The sequence below is a fragment of the Rhizopus microsporus genome (assembly GCF_002708625.1).
Source record: "Rhizopus microsporus ATCC 52813 unplaced genomic scaffold scaffold_5, whole genome shotgun sequence".
Classification (NCBI taxonomy): Eukaryota; Fungi; Mucoromycota; class Mucoromycetes; order Mucorales; family Rhizopodaceae; genus Rhizopus; species Rhizopus microsporus.
The window spans coordinates 323,166-340,015 of NW_019671920.1; the positions used below are offsets into that span (position 1 = coordinate 323,166).

Consider the following 16,850-nt stretch of genomic DNA (forward strand, 5'->3'; position numbering starts at 1 on the left):
AGCATTCTCATTGGACAATGAATCATAGCGTTATCATGACCACCCAAATCAATGGTTGATGTATATTACTTAAAAAAGAGAGAATAAATGTACATTATTTTATTGATTCTAAATAAATGGTATTCCTTTGTTTAATACACTTCGAGAATATAAGTTTCCTTTTCTTTCCATTCTTCAATAAGAGCTGAAGCCTTGGCTGCATCAACACCACCAAACTTGACAAGACCATGAACAACCGCATCCTTTACATCAGGTACAGGCCAAGTAGGACCACAGAGGTAGAAATGGCCCTGTTGATTCAATAGATAATCAGCCAACATGTTTGCATCTTCCTTCATCTTGTGTTGGATATAAATCTTTTCCTTTTGATCACGAGAGAAGGCAAGTCCCATATGAGAAAGAGTACCATCTGCATGATAAGCTTCGAGTTCTTCACCATAGAGGTATTCCATGGATCGATGACGAGAACCAAAGTAGAGGACGACAGGGCCAATCTTCTTACCAGCTGCCTTGGCCAAATAACGTTCTTGAATGAAAGCACGGAAGGGAGCCATACCAGTACCAAGACCAGCCATGATCACAGGCTGACTGTCAAGAGGAGGCAGTTTCATCACTGAGGGCTTGATGGACACAGTTACTTGATCACCAACAGCCAAGTTTGACAAATAGCGAGTACATTGACCATAGCGTTTCTTGCCATTCTTGGTTTCCCAATCAACAGCAACAACAAGTAAGTGAACGGCATTGTTGTACATCTTTTGAGAAGAGGCAATCGAGTAATGACGAGGCTTGATAGGTGCAACTAATCGGACAAGATCCTCCACTGAAGGCTTGGCCGAACTGAACTCACGGAGCAAGTCTTCATAGGTTGTCGTATCATCTACACGCTGCTTAAAGTCTTCTTTACCTTCGGGTGAGACCAGGTACAGAAGCTGTTCACGTTCAGCAGGATCCGTCGCAAAGGAAGCCAAGGATTCATAGAACTTCTTGGAGGGACGACCAAAGATATCCAAGGTCTGAGCAAACAGTTGGAAGATGGTGCGTGATTCTTGGTTTCCGCTCTCGGGATGCTTGATCGAGATCACGTCGTTTCCGTCGAGACCATACCAGTCCAAGAAGGCTTGAACGTCTTGATAGTCGTTATGACCATGGACACCAAGAGCATCGCCCAGTTCGTAGCGCAAGTTGGAACCCGTCGTGTCGAATTCGAGATGGAAAACATTACGATCGTAGCTTGTGGGCGTCAATCGCTTGTTGACCATCACCTTGATCACATAGGTCTTCTCATGCAAGTCGGGACGGATAGCCTGTTCAGTCTTGTAAGCTTCATTAAACATCAATTGCCATGCAGCCTTGTGCCATTTGCCACTTTCGGCACCTTCACCCTCCTGCTCTTCTTCACCTCCACTCAAGTCTTGCTGTTCCACAGATTCAACCACCAAACGGTTCAATGGGACACTGGGCAGAACCGTATCGTTGATTTCGAGAATCGTCCAGGGAGGCAAGAGTTCAACCGCGGCCAATTCGTTAGTGACGGCATTCACCAGATCGTTCAAGAGAGCGACAAGAGCCACCTTCTTTTCACCAGGCTCCTTGTAGACACGAGTGAGTTGTTCCACGGGGTTCTTGGCCTTTTGATGAAGAATCAAATAGACGGCTTCCCAGACGAGGTGTGTAGACTTGACGCTGAGACCAAGGTCTTGAGCGATACGAGCAGCGTCAATGGTATACAGTTTAGCATTGAGCTCAGTCAACTTAAGCTTGAATTCGTTTGTCAAAACAGGCTCGAGCTCATCACCATGCTTCCAGGGACCATGGAGGACAACGGTAGGGTTCTTGGCAGCGTTGGCAAGTGTGTCGTATTCCTTGACAAGAGAGACGTTGTGTATAGCCACATACTGATGCTTGCTGGCAGGACCGGCTTGGACATGCGTGTGGACCACAGGACCGCCCACGTGGTATCCGTCACGGGTCGTACGAGCCTTGACATGACCATGGCTAGAGAGATGAGCAGCAGCAGCAGGTACAGAGCCGTCTTGTTCGAGATCCCAAAAGACAGCGCTCCAGGCACCATCAAGGATGATGTCTTCATCGGATTGAACATATGGTTCGGCGGCAAGGTTAATAAAGGTCTCATGTTCGGCAGCCTTGACGAGAGGAACCATGTGGGCAGCCTGAAGGTGGTCAAAGGTAGCAGCTTGAGCACTCACTAAACGTGGACGTTGGTCATGAGCAAGAGGACCAAATCGGATAGAGGCAGCGACGTCTTGATAGAGAGGACCATTGAAGGCATACAGACCAGCACCTTCTTCTAAAATGACCAAGCGACGTGCGGTCTTGGGCAAGGCATGAATCAAGTCAGATTCAGACCATGGACGGAACAGACGAACGTTCAAGAGACCAACCTTGGCAAGGCTGGAGCCAACAGCATGTTGAAGTGAGTCAGAGGCAGATGCACGCAAGGTGACCAAGACGGTATCGGCATCGGAAGCACCAACGTATTCAAAGGGCTTGTACTGTCCGAGGGCTTTTTTGGCAACTTGGTAAGGATCTTGGATATCCTTGATGGCTTCAAGTTGTGCAAGGTGGGTATAGCTTGTCAAGTTGACCTTTTCGATCTGTTTAGAGGCAGAGACACCATTGAAGAAGTGAATGACAGGCAAACGAGCAGAATAAGCGATTTGGTGTGCAGCGATGGCCATGTCATGAGCTTCTTGAGCACTTGAAGAGGAGAGTAAGATGGCACCTGTGTTACGAGCAGAAGCCAAGACGGCATCTACATTTGGACTCACGACCAAGTCTTGATCAACAGATTGAGCAGCGACATGGAAAACGATAGGTTGATGTTGAGCAGCCAATGCATGCAAGTTGGGGACCATAGAGAGAAGAGCATTAGAGGAGGTCAAGACGGTGAGGCGCTTGGTAGGATCTTGAGCAAGTGCACCCTGAACGGCTTGAAGGGCACCAAAACGAGTGTCCATTTGAACAAGCTTGACCAATTCGTTCTGAGCATTACGAACTTGACCATATTCCTTTAATTCATGACCCAGATAGTCGTTACCAGTGAGGCCAGGATAGAGAAAGATAAGGTCAGATAGGCCATAGGCAACGTAACCAATAGCATGATTTGCGTTGATTAAACGAGCATTCTGAGTAGAAAAGATGTATTCAAGTGCATCCTTCACTCTGGATTCAAGCAAGATGGCTTGATCTTCATCCACAATGGTAGATTGACTTTCTGCAGTAGATGAACTGTCACTGGATTCTTTGATCAGTTCAGCTGTTACTGCCTTGACAAGATCTGGAGACAGATCTACCTTTTGATGAGGACTATTAGTAGGAATAGCCTTGCTTTTGACGAGTGAAGCAACGAGTGCGACTGAAGCAAGCATAGATAAAGTATAGGAAAGAAGTAAAGCAAAGGGACAAAATAAAAATCAATTGGGATTTATAATAGCACGCCATTGAAGTGAAACTATCCATTCATAAAAGATAAAAATTGCGCCATTGCCTCTCCGACATGGCTCATTTTAATGACATTAAATGATGATTGATTCCCATTGGATAAAGGTATTCTGCCTGTTTTTACACTTGTAAAATCTATGTCTTTTTTTTTTTTTTTTTTTTTGCTCTATGATTTATGCTAAATGTCTATTATATATCGACTTTAATTGTTCCATAAAGACAAACATGAGTGTCGTATGAGGACTAATAGTAATAACAATAAGCACACAGTCATGATATCCGTCCTAAACTTACCCAATACGCAGATAATGTGCAAGGAATCCCTTGTAAAGACCACGCACACCTTCAATCTTTACAATCTTTATAAAGCAATCGGAGGGCCCCTTATAGAGTAAACCTTTACCCGTGACTGGATCGACACCTTGATTATACATTCGTGTGGAGATAACGTCGAATGGATTCATGGCCAAGCAGACCAGGACACCTGTAAACATGGATGTAGCAAAATGAGTACTGACTGAATCAGGGAACCCGAATCGTTTGATCAGCATATCCTTGCCAAGCATATACGTAGGCATTTGAACAGCTGACCCCACACCCGCTCTTGCCATCGCAGCATCTGCGCCACGGAAGAGACCCTTGATACCTTCTGCACGGTAGATCTGACTGAGCGCACTCCAGGATGATCCCATTTGATGCTGATAACCAATTGTTTTGAAAACAGGCGAGTATGACTGTCTTCTGGTCTTTATGAGGTATAGAGGTGAACCCAACACCGCTCCAACAACACCAGCAAATGCACCAGAAAATACACTAGCTGCCAGTATGCTTCCATTTGAGGACAAGTCCAATGATTTCTTTACCGTGTTGAATACTGGTTCATATAAGCCGAGACGGCTACCGTTTAAACAAATTTGATAAATGTATGCTACGCTCAATCCTCTTTGTGCACCACGGATACCCTCGTGCTCTAGCACAACTTTGAGCGCCTGGAAACTGTTGTGATAAGGCCTAGCACTCTCAGTCAATGCACCCGCTCGTACTAACTCACCCTGTAGTTGTAATCTTGTCTTGACTACCTAAAGTTGATCATCAATGTCCAGTTCTCTGTCTACCTTTGCTCTATTTACCTCCCAAGGGTTAGTAAAAGTAACAGCACCACAGGCAGCGAGACCACCGATGACAAATCCAACCATGGTATCCTTATTCTTGTTCTTCATTATTCTTATATCTGTTTGTGATTGGTTTGCGTGAGTTGCTGTGGCCATGGTTTGAAAGGGAAAAAAAAAAAAGATAAAAGGGTAAATAAAAAAGAGAGCGATGAGCTATTTAAAGCCCTCCTTTATCGGGAAACTTTTAAATATTTACTCATTAGCATCTGCGACATTTGACTCGATGCGGTCATTTAATATTTGCCTATTGTATTTTTCCTTCTCCAATTTCACACACAAGGAACAGTAATACTTTCTATGCCAGGTGTTATCAAACAATGCTTATCAGAGAACAAGCCGAGAAAATCGTTAGACAAAGCTCTAAGCATCCGTTTAATAGAATCAAGAACTAATTCAAGAGCCACAAATCAAACTGAAAGATTATGTATTTAAACTGCTGCTTCGGTCAAATTTTCTTTAAAATTAATGGGGAGCGACATGATTACTTTTTTAAGTAGGCTCACATTTCAAGCATTTATCAGATGAATCTGCTGAGTGTTGAACAAATGATGAAGACACTGCAAGCTAATAGTCAAATTATCGTTGTTTTTCGAAAGTAGTTGTGCTTAACCTTATAATCTTTTTTTGAGTTAAATGTACTTCACTGAGGTTTTACTTCTCTATAAACGAAAAAGAGCAGACACACTTTTTGCTTCTCATCCCTTTTTTCTTACCATCTTAAGAGTATAAATATGGTGTGTGTGTAGTGAATGTACCTTGTGACCGAATTACGAGATTAATGCAGTTCAATGTTTTTGATTTTTTCTTTTCTTTTCTTTTTTCTCTATTTCACTCTTTCTCTTTTATCTTTTTTTTTTTCTTCTTACTTTCTCCTTTTTTTATACTTTATTTTTGTTACGAAAAAAAAATAAATGGAATTACCAATATATAATGGGGTTCGAGCAGAGCCAAAGTTTTTACGGTAATAGAAATGAAAAGAAATACAGGTTGATCATTCAAACTAATCATCATTATACATTAGGGATCCTACTTCACTAGAGTCTATCTCGAGTGGTATAAGTAAGATATCTTCTTATGTCACCTCCAACTTGTCAAAAAGAAGATCAAATATGATACCCATATTTGAACAACAACCTCACATGCCACCTCCACAGCAACAACAACAACAACAACAACAACAATATATAGATGAAATGACAGTTGAAGAAGTGGTAGATGAGGATAAGAACTCAGATACAATCACATTCGCATCCTTTGATAAACTTAATGAAAATATAACGTGTCTACTACTTGGCTATCAAGATGGATTTCAATTATGGGATATCACTAATCCTGATAACGTACATGAAATATGTTCAATAAGAGATAAGGAAACATTTGGGACTGTATCTTTTATTCATCTCTTACGACATGATTCACTTATTGCCATAGTGTAAGTCTAATGTTCGTTTTATAACACCAACTGATACGTTGTAAATGATAATAGAACCGAAACTACTATCAGCAATAGTAAAAGATCGAAGATTATGATTTATTCTCTAAATACATATACCATAGTCAAGGAGATAAATGAGCCAATGAAGGAGCATAGTCATCAAGAAGATGATTCAGTCCTAGTCACATGTATACAAAGTAACCACAAGATCATGGCTCTGGTATATAGGGAAATAAGACAGACATCATAACCCACTAACTCTTTTCTTGTTAGGGTTGTCTATCTCGTCAAAGGTCCTTCATCTCTTTCTTATCTGCTACAGACTTCAAGCCACTCAAAATCCCATTATTTGATGTCTATCATGATTTGAATACAGGCCCTATTTTCACACTGGGTTCAAGGTTTATTGCTTATGCAACCAATACAGCAGTATTAAATTCAGATCCAGTCATGACATCATTCACAAATAAGTTGCAAGTCGACAAGGACGTTAAAGGGGCAGCTAAAGATATAGCCAAGGAAGTCATGAGTGGAATGAAATCTTTGGGTGAGTTTAGCTACAATAGACTAAGCAATTATTTTGGAAGCAATATCTCTCCTATACCCATTCTGCCGCAGCAACAATCACAATATCAACAACAACAACAACAACAACAGTATCCAACATTACAACACCAACAGCCGCAGCAACAACAACAGCCCCAACAACAACAACATGGGGAATCTAACAAGGATGTAAAAAAGACGACTCCATCTGGAATGATTATGATTAGAGATATAAACAAGATACCTAGTTTACCCACAAGGAATTTATCCAATTCAGTAATTGCCCACTTTAGACCGCACATGCATCCAATTTCTTGTTTAACATTCAATCAGTCGGGCACACTCTTACTGTCAGCATCAAAGCAAGGCCATACGTTTCACGTCTTTTCGATCTTGTCCAACACAACAGCAACAGGAAACGTATCACACCTTTATAAACTCTCTAGAGGCTTTACTGATGCACAGGTTGAGGACTGTCAATTCTCAATTGATTCCAATTGGTGTGCGATCAGTACAGCTAGAGGCACAACTCATGTGTACGCAATTAATCCTTATGGTGGGAAACCAGAGATATCAGGACATGTACATAGCAAGATAAATAATAGCATTATTTATCATAAAAAGATGAAACCAAAGCCCATGACGACCTCATTGAACTCGATTGTACGTATTAAGCAAAGAAGAAGAATGCCAGAGGTCAATCAAGAGGACTTTTGTATAAATAATTATTATGGACCCACACCACCACGCTATCATCCTGCCTTGCCTCAGCAACTTCCAATGCAGCCACAGCCGCAGCCCTGCTTGAACCGTCTACAGAAGGAATCGCGACCTAAATTAATAACCTTATTTGTAAATTCAAGTAAATTACCCTTTTTAAACAACGAGGACAATCATTCAACACAGCATCAGCAACAGCAAACATCCACAAATAATATACTAAAGCATATACCATACTATTTACCTCAACAACCACAGAATCATCATCAGCCACAGCAACCACAGCAACATCATCAACAACAATCGGATACACTCGTATTTGGATTTGATGAAGAATATGATGATGCGGCCAAGATGATGAATGATGAGGTTGGATACCAAGATATCTATACGTTCCATCCTGATGGCGTGTTGACCTTATTCCGCTGTTGGGTGACAAAAGTGGCAGTTAAGAAGAGAGAGAACGGTAGAAATATGGAAAAGCTAGACCTGTCTCTAAAGAAGGAAAGTGTCGCAGAATGGAGGGTGGCCAGAAGTAACGATTGGGAGCAAGTCAAGACAGTCATACATCATAACGAGCCTAAACGAAAGGATAAGGAGCTTGCATGGTTGTCTAATGCGGAAATTAACACGTATCCGATCGACGAGCCTCCTATCTGGACCCATCGTCAATTTGTCTTTCAAACTTATAATGAAACTACCGATGTGCAAGTCTACTTTAAGACTGGCATAATACCACCTGTGGATACCTTGATCATGCCCAAGGAGATGCCTGAGCCGATCTCAAGTCGTATAGACAGAGTACGAAAGACAACAACAACAATTACAGAAGAGAATATGGAACATGCATTGGCTGAGCTAGAGGATAACCTATCAAAGGCCATGCTGACTTCCTTTTCTCCTTCCGAGTCTATCAGCAATAGCCCTGCAACCAAATGGTTATCCACGAGCGCCAACTCACCTTCCTCAAAGCTGTTTGCCAACGAAAAGAAGTCTGTCTCTTTTGAAGATGCTCACTTTGTCAACATGGGCAGCGGCCCAAGTCCCGAACCCTCCATGCACGGCTCGACTCCAATGCAACATAGCTCACTCATACAGTTAGACGATAACAATTCGCTGCTAGAGGATGACGAATACAACGTTCGATTCGAAAGTGACAATAACATCAATCAGATACAGAACCATGTTTTCTCACCCGATGGTGACAACGAAGTTGCTTATCCTTACGAGTCTATCTTTGACGGCTTTCGTGAACCTGAATCCTTTCACTGGCAATAATGTTTTTATTTTTTTCTTCTTTTTGCCAAAACTCCTTCTATTAAAGATGTCATGAATCGTTCTTCATCAATGAGTTGTAGTCTTTTTCTCTTTTCTTGTTTGTTGATTGTCGACACGAACTGTTGTAACGTAGACGATGACACAATAAACAATTTCTTGGTATTCAGTCGACTTTCCTTTAGTTGGCTAAACACCGAATCTTTTACTTCCAACACGAGTTCTCCAACCGCTGCTGCCCATACAAATTCTTTATCACCTTGATGTCTAGCCTCTTTACTTGCAATTGCCTATCATTGGTTATTAGACGACAATTTATTATTGTTATATGTACCTGATCAGCTTTACTGCGTACGTACAGTACAGGGATCTTGTATTGTTTGGCTTTTAGTGAAATATCAATATCATCCTGCATGAGTCTACATAGAGTTGATATAGGTCACTTTTCATACATAACAACCTAATTTACCTGTTTCCTAACACGATTACCAACAGATCAAAGGCACATAGATAGTTGTCATCAAAGTACGTCTCTCTCGGATGACTCTTGGTGCCTACACCCGGCATATCCCAGATGACCATGGTTGTCAAATCCGGATGAGGATAGGGTCGTGGCACTGCTGTCGTCTCGACCTCTCCTACCTTGGCTGCTCGTTTATCCGTATCTTTATATCCACGTATGGCATTAACAAGTGAACTCTTGCCAGTTCCAGACATACCCACGACAGCCACATTATAAAAAGACACTGTATCCAGTTGAATCTCGGCTTCTGCCTTTGCTCTAATCTCTGGTGGCACGTTTATCGTCCTTGGTGGTTTCTCTTTAAAGATAAATGTCACAGCTCCCCAGACCGCAAAGAAAGGAGCAAGCGGCCCTACAAAAATGAGTCTCTTTGTTGTCATCTATGTTTTGGGGGACGTACATGCAATAACGCCTAATAGTCCACCGATAGTACCATCGATGATACGAAACCCGGTGATATCTGATTCTTGAAATGTGTATGCGTTAAGAATAGGATAGGCCACAATAACTACAGGTACAGCTAATGTGGATACGGTTGCCTTGGTGAATCTGTTGGATATGTCTTCGTATACTGAATCAGATCGTTTTGTGAAAAAGGATATTGTTTTAGATGAAGTTGCTTGTCCCATAAGAAAAAAAAAGGAAAAAAAAAAAAGAGAAAATGAAAACAATGAATGATCACTTGTAATAATAACCCTTTTTAGTATATTTCCAAACATTGCACACACACACATAAGCGTGTGCGCGCGGATAGTGAAAATTGAAGTAGGTTCCAGATTTTGGTAGTTTGATTTTATTATTTATACATCAGTTTGGTACTCTTTAAGTTGAATACTTGAGTTTTCATGTTTTGGCATAATCACAGCAAGGAATCCATAATCAAGTGATCGATTGAATAATAAGTCGAGATTGTCTGTCAAGGCTGTATTGAATTCTAATAATTTACCCTCCATAAATGCATGTACTGATCTCGTTTGATCATCACTTCCTGTCAGTTCACACAACACTGTGTTCTTTTTTATGTTTTGTCCAATAAGATCTGTATTGAACTTGATGGATTTGATGTTGTCTGCTGATGCTTCTAATAATCCCAATACACAAATCTTGTTGGGTGCCTGTCGCACATATAGATTATCTTCTTTTTTATAATAAAGGGTATAATATCGTTTCAAGTAGGCATTAGGATCTTTATTCCATTCTGCTGTTAACTCCATAAAAGGTTGAGCATCATAAGCATCATTTGCTGTTATTGACATTATATAAAAAAGAGTGTAAAAAAGAACAAAAAAATTTTTATTTACAAAAAAGGAATATTTATAGTGATGAATGGCCCTTTTGTTATGAGAAATGGATATTGGCATTATTAAATGCAAGTAAAAGGTTAAGGAAATCATCTAAATCACATTTGGCTGCACGTTTATCTGCCATTCCTGTAGATTCAAGTACTTGCATCACTGTTGCCTTGATATCAAAGTCTGCTTCCACCATCTAATTCACCTGTCAGTCATCATATCTCAGTCTTTATATTTTACTTACCAATCCATGAGCAGAGCAATATGTCTTGTAGTTTTCTTCCAACATGTGGAGTACAGTCGTCTGTTTGAAATTGGCAGAAAAGATCTTGTGCTTTCTCGTAAACAAGATACGCAATAAACCATCAAACTCCTTAAAGTTCACAGGTGGTGGTGGGTTCTTGGGTTCCAATCGAACAACAGAGGATTCTACCTTAGGTGGTGGTCTAAAGTTATTCTTGCCAACTTTCATCACATGATCTACTTTGGCCAACAACTGCACATTGACTGAAAGACGACAGTATAATTCATCTCCTGGTTTGGCTACAAGTCGAAGAGCAAATTCTCTTTGAAACATTAGAATGGCTACTCGAAATAAAGGTCGATGTTCCAACAACTTGAACACTAGCACGGATGAAATCTGATATGGCGTATTACTGATGCAGACATCAAAATAAGGTAGATCAACCTTCATGAAATCACCAAGCATGATATGAAGCTTCTTTTGTTCTGGCCTATTTTATATACATCAGTTTATTTTCACATGTTTCTTTATATATATATATATATACAACTTACGTTCCGTTCACACGTTTCTGTAATTCAGCAGCAAGACGAGGATCCATTTCGACTGCATATACTTTTTTACTTGCTGCAAGAATTCTGACTGTCAAGTTACCAGTACCTGGGCCGATTTCTAATACTGTATCTGAATTGATAAGGTTGGCCTACAAAAGAGAATAATAGATTAGATCGTTTTCTCTCATATGATTATTTGACATTTTACCTTATCAACAATACCTTGCGCAACAAGAGGATTCTTCAAAATGTGCTGACCGAGATCCTTGTTAAAGAGAGGACCAAAGGCTCTCATCTCATCTTTTGTTTCTGTCTTTTTGGCTGCTTTGGCTGTTAACTTGGGCATGTTTTGATCTAAAGAGAATAAAAAAAAGAATGATAAAGATTGTGTATATATGAGAGGGTATAAACGGTCACAGTTCCTGATCGGATATCCAATCACTTGCCACTTCCTTGATCCCATTAAAGCAATCGTTGCTAGGAAAAGCAAGTATGCAATTCGAGTTTCGAGTAGAGCAAAAAAGAAGGAGGTGCTGTTTACTATATATTTCTTTCGATAATATAATATTGCTGTAATATGAAATAGGAAAAAATCATACTACCTTGAGTATTAGACAACACATACACCAAAAAAAAAAGAAAGGAGATAATGCAAATATACAGGGGGATAGGCTCTATTGTTGTCAGCATTATCTTTCCCCTTGCATTTATTACTCCTCCTTTCTTTTTTATAATAACAAACAATAAGATGATATTAAATGAGTAAATTCTATCTGATCTAAGCCATTCAAGTGCGACTGTTTAATGAATTTTCATTGGCTGTAGTACTCTATAAAAAATGCGCGCAAAGTCAGGTTGATAGTTGTAACTTGCCTACTGGCATTTCCTTTCTTTTTTTTATTTCTTTTATAATCAAAAATGACAGTCGAGCCACGCAAAGTTTATTTATGTGGCAGTAAGTAGTTTAGAATAATCGTGTGTGTATATATAACAATTACTAATGTTGTATCCATGTCAGTTTGTACTATGCCTTTAGAAGTAAATGAAAAAAAGAAAGAAAAGTGTGGAAGCTAATTTGTGTAGTATTGTGAATTCAGTGGAACACAAGAAAAGTGCAAGTTATGGTTAAGGGAGCATGACGAAGACAAGTACAACGAGGTCTATGGTATCAAAGGTGAACTTTATAAAATGGATATGATTAAAAACGTCATTATTAAAGAAATTTTCAAGGTATAACAGAAGGTATGGAAAATACAAGTTTAGAGGAAGAAAGTAATGGAAAGGATACTCGAACGATTGTCAAGGATAAATCAGCTAAACTTGAAGCTAAACTGGAACGTGAGATCAAAAAGAAGATGGTAAATATAGAGAGGAGTTTTTCATCTTTTCAGAGTTTTAATGCAAAGATAAAAAGGCATCACGTGTTTTGATCAAACGTAACGAAAGAAACAAGAGAAAGTGTGTCACTACGATTCACGGCTTGGATATTTTTGGAGTTGATTTGAAAAAGGCAGCCAAGATGTTTGCCAATCGATTTGCCTGTGGTTCTTCCGTTGCAAAGAATAACCAAGGTCAAGATGAAATTGTAGTTCAGGGGGACTTTAGTGATGACATCTACAATATCATCTTGACCCATTGGCCCAATGTAAGTTGATTCTATTCAAAAACAGTCAACTGAGATGATTGATAGGTACCTGAAGAGAATATTGACAAGATCGAGGAGAAGAAGAAGAAGAAAACCGAGCCATAAGGAGATTTATTTTTAATTTGAATTGTGCAACCATTTTGTCTTTTTACAAAAAACAATAAAAAATCTATTCTTTTTTCACAACATCTTCTTTCTTCATTCATTCTTTTTTTTTTTTTTTTCTTAATCACCCATTCCTTTCTTTAAACATGGCTTCAAGATTCACCATGAGCAGAGATCGTCTAGCTGAGCTACGGGTAATATTATAGCAAGTGAATTTATATTTGAAATAATTTATATTTTCTATTAGGGCGCAAACAGTAACGAAAAGAAATACGAGTAAGTAAAGATAAGGTTGATTGATTGATTGCTAACGTTATCTTGTGTATGTGCAGTCGCCTTAGGTAAAACGCATACATACGCACATAAATCAAAAAAGTTAATGTTGTATATGAAAAAAAGTGATGATGATGAACCTGTACCTCCTATGCCAACAGGTAGACATGATACTGGCTATCGTCCTCCTGCTTCACCTTCACCCACATACCATCACGGATCAAGAGGAGACAGGCATGCTCCAGAGAGTAAAGAACAATATGAAATGAGTCAAAGAGTTCCATCTGATAGTGCACTTCACTCTACTGATCAATTCTTTCAAGCCGTAAGTTATTCAATAGATATAAAGGATAATTTTAATCATTGGATTATAGGTTGAAGAAGTGAAAGAGTTGAATAAAAAGATCCTGAGCAATATTTCCACCATTGAAGAGCTACATGGGTCAGCACTGACCAATATTACGGACGAGCAGGCAGCCGAGAATTCATATAGACTAGAAAAGATTGTCAAGCAGACCACTCAACTAAATAACGAGTGTAAAAACAAGATCAAAGGTAATATATTGAAATGAAAGGTTTGTTATCAAATAGACTCATATTTTATATAGCTATTGAACTGAGTAATGCCCGTATGCCCGTTCATTCTGGGGATTTACCTATGCGTAAAACCCAGCATGCAGCACTAAAAAAGAAGTTTATTGAAACAATCCAAAGATATCAAGACATAGAAAGAACATACCAACAGAGATATCGACAGAGAGTAGAACGACAGATCAAGATCGTTCAACCGAATGCTACCTCAGATGATATCGATCGTGTATTGGAATCAGATGAACCACCTCAGATATTTGCACAATCTGTAAGCATCCATTTTGTCAATCTTAATCTATACTCATCTGTTATTATAGTTGATGCAAGCAAATCGATCAGGACAAGCAAGAGCTGTCTTGTCCGAAGTTCAATCCAGACACGATGATATAAAAAAGATTGAAAAGACAATACTTGAGCTACATCAACTATTTGTTGATATGCAAATGATGGTAGAACAACAAGGAGAAACACTTCAACAGATCGAAACACATGCAGAGAATACACTCGTTGATTTAGAGCAAGGTAATAAAGATATTGATAAAGCCATTGTTAGTGCCAAAAGTACACGTGCAGTAAGTCATTTAAGGAAATCTACAATATACACATTTTAAACAATTATAAAAATAGAAAAAATGGATGTGTTTTGTTATTTTTATTATTTTACTTATTGTAGCTGGTATTTTAATTTGGTGGTTCGCATTTGACCACAAAGGTGTTTAAATAAAGTTAAATCCTTCCAAATTGTGTCTTGCGCTTTTCTGCTCGTACATTGCGTTGCATCTGTAATTGTCTGATATGTGTCTCACAATAGATTCTTCTTTCAAACATGTAATAAATATCTGTAATGGGATAGTGACAAACCTATATATAGAGCATAAGAAATAAGATCAACCTTAAACTTTTTTTGTCCTACACTGCAACCAAAACAAGAAGGATGGAATCGCCAACCTTCAATTGTCTGTGCACATGGTCCTTCTATGGGTTCATCACACGTTCTACACAAGGAATTGTTTAATTGATGGTAATGTCTTTTACAATAAGGTGAGTCCTCAAAGACATAAAAGGTATTATCTGGGAACGGACGATGACACGTCTATCAAGAAAACATAAGCGAATGAATTGAATGATTCGTTTAAACTTACATGACAACCAAAGCACTCTAAATGCCACTTGCCTTTTAATTTGCCATCCATTGCAGACACTGCCTCCTTTTCAACAGGTCGGTTGCATGCCCTGCATTTGGGTAAAAATAAGGATTTAAAGTCGGATCTACAGTACAGTCGACCCTGATACTCTTTCCATCCCGTTCGTTCGTCGATGGGATCATAACAGTGATAACATTTGATATGTCCTGGGTGATAAAATTTGCCTAATGCTTTAATAGGTGGTATATGAGGTGGAATCACTTTTTCACTAGACACACAATGAATTAGTCAACGAAGAAGTTGTCATGGTCACTTGTTTTACCATGTAGCGCAAGTCATCCTATTCTTCACAACGTGATAGTCTCTTTCACAGTACAACTTTCCTTCATGCTCATAGTGTGTACGACGCTGATCAAATGGTTGGCAACACAAGCGGCAAGTAAAGCATGCTTTGTGGTAACACTGGTAATATTTAATAATTTTAGCTTTAAAGTTTTTCATCAAACTTTACCTTGTTATCCACTGTCTTTACATCGTCTCTATAATCAAATTCTTCCCCACACACACCACAACTATTATTATTAATATTTGTAGGCATTGTGCCTAGATGAAGGTCATCATTCATAGAATTCATCAGATCTGCCATAAGATTATCTAATGCACCACCCCCACCTCCATTATTGCTCATATTGGCGGGTGTTGATTGAGAATAGGGTGGTTGTTGATAAATGTTTCCAAGTGATTGTTTCCTTGGTCCTCCTAAAGGAAAGTATATATATGCATCAATAAATTTTTTTTCCCCTTGATTTTTTTATATGCTTACCGTAACGAAGATCAAAGCTTGATTCATTTTGACTATAAATATATATAAAAAAGAAAAAGTTGTTCATATCAAATCATTTACCCAATATTCTCATAATTACCGAAATGGAGGACTTAATGGATTCTTTGGTTTACTATAAAAGTCTTCAAAACTATGGTTCTTTTCATACATATTCTTCATCAAAGGTGGTGTAGGTGGACTTGGCAAATCTGGTCGTTTATTATTATTATTTAGATTGGCCTGATTCATTTTGTATTTATCTACAATCGTTCAGTCTTTTCTGTTTTTGTAAGCACATGAAAATACCTTTTAAAATAGGAAGTGCAGGAATGGGTGGTTGACTCGAACAGAGATGATCTCCTAGTCGACGAATCTCTACGTCTTTTCCACAATCTGAACATTTTACTGTTGGTAAAATTTGTGAAATTCTTTCTGAAGTAGCCATTAAAGAAAGAGAAGAAGAAGAAGAAAAAGAAAGAGAGAAAAGAGAGGGAAACAATAAAATAAAGAAAAATAAGTTACTGTGCTTCCACTCTCAATATACTGAATTTTTGAAAAGTCCGCCCACTTTTTTGAATTATTTTGGACACTTGTGTGAGGTTAAGTTACCCAAAAGGACGAGACTAACTTTGTCAAATGTTTGAAACTAACTTGCCCAGTGCAGTTTTTTCTACAAGTACTGTCGCATAATTCGAATGTTTATAATACAAAATATACAAAATATGACATCTTTTAACGATATTACTTTCTGGAAATAGTGTACTTTGATTATTATATCAGTGATGTGTATTTTTATATAACGGCCAGCAACGCATAAATTACGGTTAAGAAGAAGTTGTTAGGAGTACGGGCGATTTACTTGAGGTGATAAAAAAGAGAAAGAGGGTTCTATCGCAAGGGCAGGCTCCAGAGCAATTTCAATTTTTATTTTTAACGAGATTGTAAGGTTGCTTATCAAGAGTCATCAGGCACTTGAATGTTGGACCTTGCCAAAGATGTTGAATGGCCGTTGAGCAACCATAGATCTCTTCTGTTTGCCTTG

General features: G+C 38.9%; 10 protein-coding genes across 10 annotated transcripts; 4 read left to right on the plus strand and 6 right to left on the minus strand.

Annotated features, from left to right (window-relative positions):
* Window positions 1–42: 42 nt before the first annotated feature.
* Window positions 43–3,628, minus strand: RHIMIDRAFT_277812 (uncharacterized protein). Its single transcript, XM_023612705.1, has one exon. The coding sequence runs from the start codon at window positions 3,390–3,392 to the stop codon at window positions 132–134; it is 3,261 nt and encodes a 1,086-aa protein (XP_023467669.1). The 5' UTR covers window positions 3,393–3,628; the 3' UTR covers window positions 43–131.
* A 10-nt stretch (window positions 3,629–3,638) lies between these two features.
* RHIMIDRAFT_200826 (mitochondrial carrier) lies at window positions 3,639–4,661 on the minus strand (the record flags this gene model as incomplete). Its single annotated transcript, XM_023606483.1, has 3 exons — window positions 3,639–3,708; window positions 3,760–4,544; window positions 4,596–4,661. The coding sequence occupies 3 exons, from the start codon at window positions 4,659–4,661 to the stop codon at window positions 3,639–3,641; spliced, it is 921 nt and encodes a 306-aa protein (XP_023467670.1).
* Window positions 4,662–5,464: 803 nt separating this feature from the next.
* Window positions 5,465–6,298, plus strand: RHIMIDRAFT_112375 (uncharacterized protein). Its single transcript, XM_023605261.1, has 2 exons — window positions 5,465–5,598; window positions 5,659–6,298. Exons 1-2 carry the CDS (start codon window positions 5,549–5,551, stop codon window positions 6,071–6,073), a joined length of 465 nt encoding a protein of 154 aa, XP_023467671.1. The 5' UTR covers window positions 5,465–5,548; the 3' UTR covers window positions 6,074–6,298.
* On the plus strand, window positions 6,299–8,908 carry RHIMIDRAFT_112376 (uncharacterized protein). The gene has a single exon (XM_023605262.1). The coding sequence runs from the start codon at window positions 6,523–6,525 to the stop codon at window positions 8,614–8,616; it is 2,094 nt and encodes a 697-aa protein (XP_023467672.1). The 5' UTR covers window positions 6,299–6,522; the 3' UTR covers window positions 8,617–8,908.
* RHIMIDRAFT_235961 (P-loop containing nucleoside triphosphate hydrolase protein) lies at window positions 8,683–9,765 on the minus strand (the record flags this gene model as incomplete). The annotated part of the gene is made up of 5 exons (XM_023608457.1): window positions 8,683–8,735; window positions 8,789–8,903; window positions 8,948–9,032; window positions 9,083–9,488; window positions 9,537–9,765. The coding sequence occupies 5 exons, from the start codon at window positions 9,763–9,765 to the stop codon at window positions 8,683–8,685; spliced, it is 888 nt and encodes a 295-aa protein (XP_023467673.1).
* A 171-nt stretch (window positions 9,766–9,936) lies between these two features.
* On the minus strand, window positions 9,937–10,392 carry RHIMIDRAFT_250151 (uncharacterized protein; the record flags this gene model as incomplete). The annotated part of the gene is made up of 1 exon (XM_023610699.1): window positions 9,937–10,392. One exon carries the CDS (start codon window positions 10,390–10,392, stop codon window positions 9,937–9,939), a length of 456 nt encoding a protein of 151 aa, XP_023467674.1.
* Window positions 10,393–10,474: 82 nt separating this feature from the next.
* On the minus strand, window positions 10,475–11,521 carry RHIMIDRAFT_287182 (dimethyladenosine transferase; the record flags this gene model as incomplete). Its single annotated transcript, XM_023613451.1, has 4 exons — window positions 10,475–10,624; window positions 10,673–11,162; window positions 11,227–11,375; window positions 11,435–11,521. 4 exons carry the CDS (start codon window positions 11,519–11,521, stop codon window positions 10,475–10,477), a joined length of 876 nt encoding a protein of 291 aa, XP_023467675.1.
* A 573-nt stretch (window positions 11,522–12,094) lies between these two features.
* Window positions 12,095–13,050, plus strand: RHIMIDRAFT_308119 (density-regulated protein DRP1). Its single transcript, XM_023614557.1, has 6 exons — window positions 12,095–12,181; window positions 12,245–12,264; window positions 12,310–12,400; window positions 12,457–12,584; window positions 12,641–12,871; window positions 12,917–13,050. The coding sequence occupies exons 1-6, from the start codon at window positions 12,145–12,147 to the stop codon at window positions 12,974–12,976; spliced, it is 567 nt and encodes a 188-aa protein (XP_023467676.1). The 5' UTR covers window positions 12,095–12,144; the 3' UTR covers window positions 12,977–13,050.
* Window positions 13,051–13,122: 72 nt separating this feature from the next.
* On the plus strand, window positions 13,123–14,560 carry RHIMIDRAFT_250154 (t-SNARE; the record flags this gene model as incomplete). The annotated part of the gene is made up of 8 exons (XM_023610700.1): window positions 13,123–13,170; window positions 13,224–13,252; window positions 13,309–13,317; window positions 13,376–13,574; window positions 13,624–13,804; window positions 13,858–14,108; window positions 14,158–14,412; window positions 14,468–14,560. The coding sequence occupies 8 exons, from the start codon at window positions 13,123–13,125 to the stop codon at window positions 14,558–14,560; spliced, it is 1,065 nt and encodes a 354-aa protein (XP_023467677.1).
* On the minus strand, window positions 14,443–15,788 carry RHIMIDRAFT_112451 (uncharacterized protein). The gene is made up of 5 exons (XM_023605263.1): window positions 15,497–15,788; window positions 15,308–15,447; window positions 14,983–15,253; window positions 14,754–14,933; window positions 14,443–14,701 (listed from the first exon to the last, which is right to left on the minus strand). Exons 1-5 carry the CDS (start codon window positions 15,671–15,673, stop codon window positions 14,567–14,569), a joined length of 903 nt encoding a protein of 300 aa, XP_023467678.1. The 5' UTR covers window positions 15,674–15,788; the 3' UTR covers window positions 14,443–14,566.
* Between the last annotated feature and the right edge of the window lie 1,062 nt (window positions 15,789–16,850).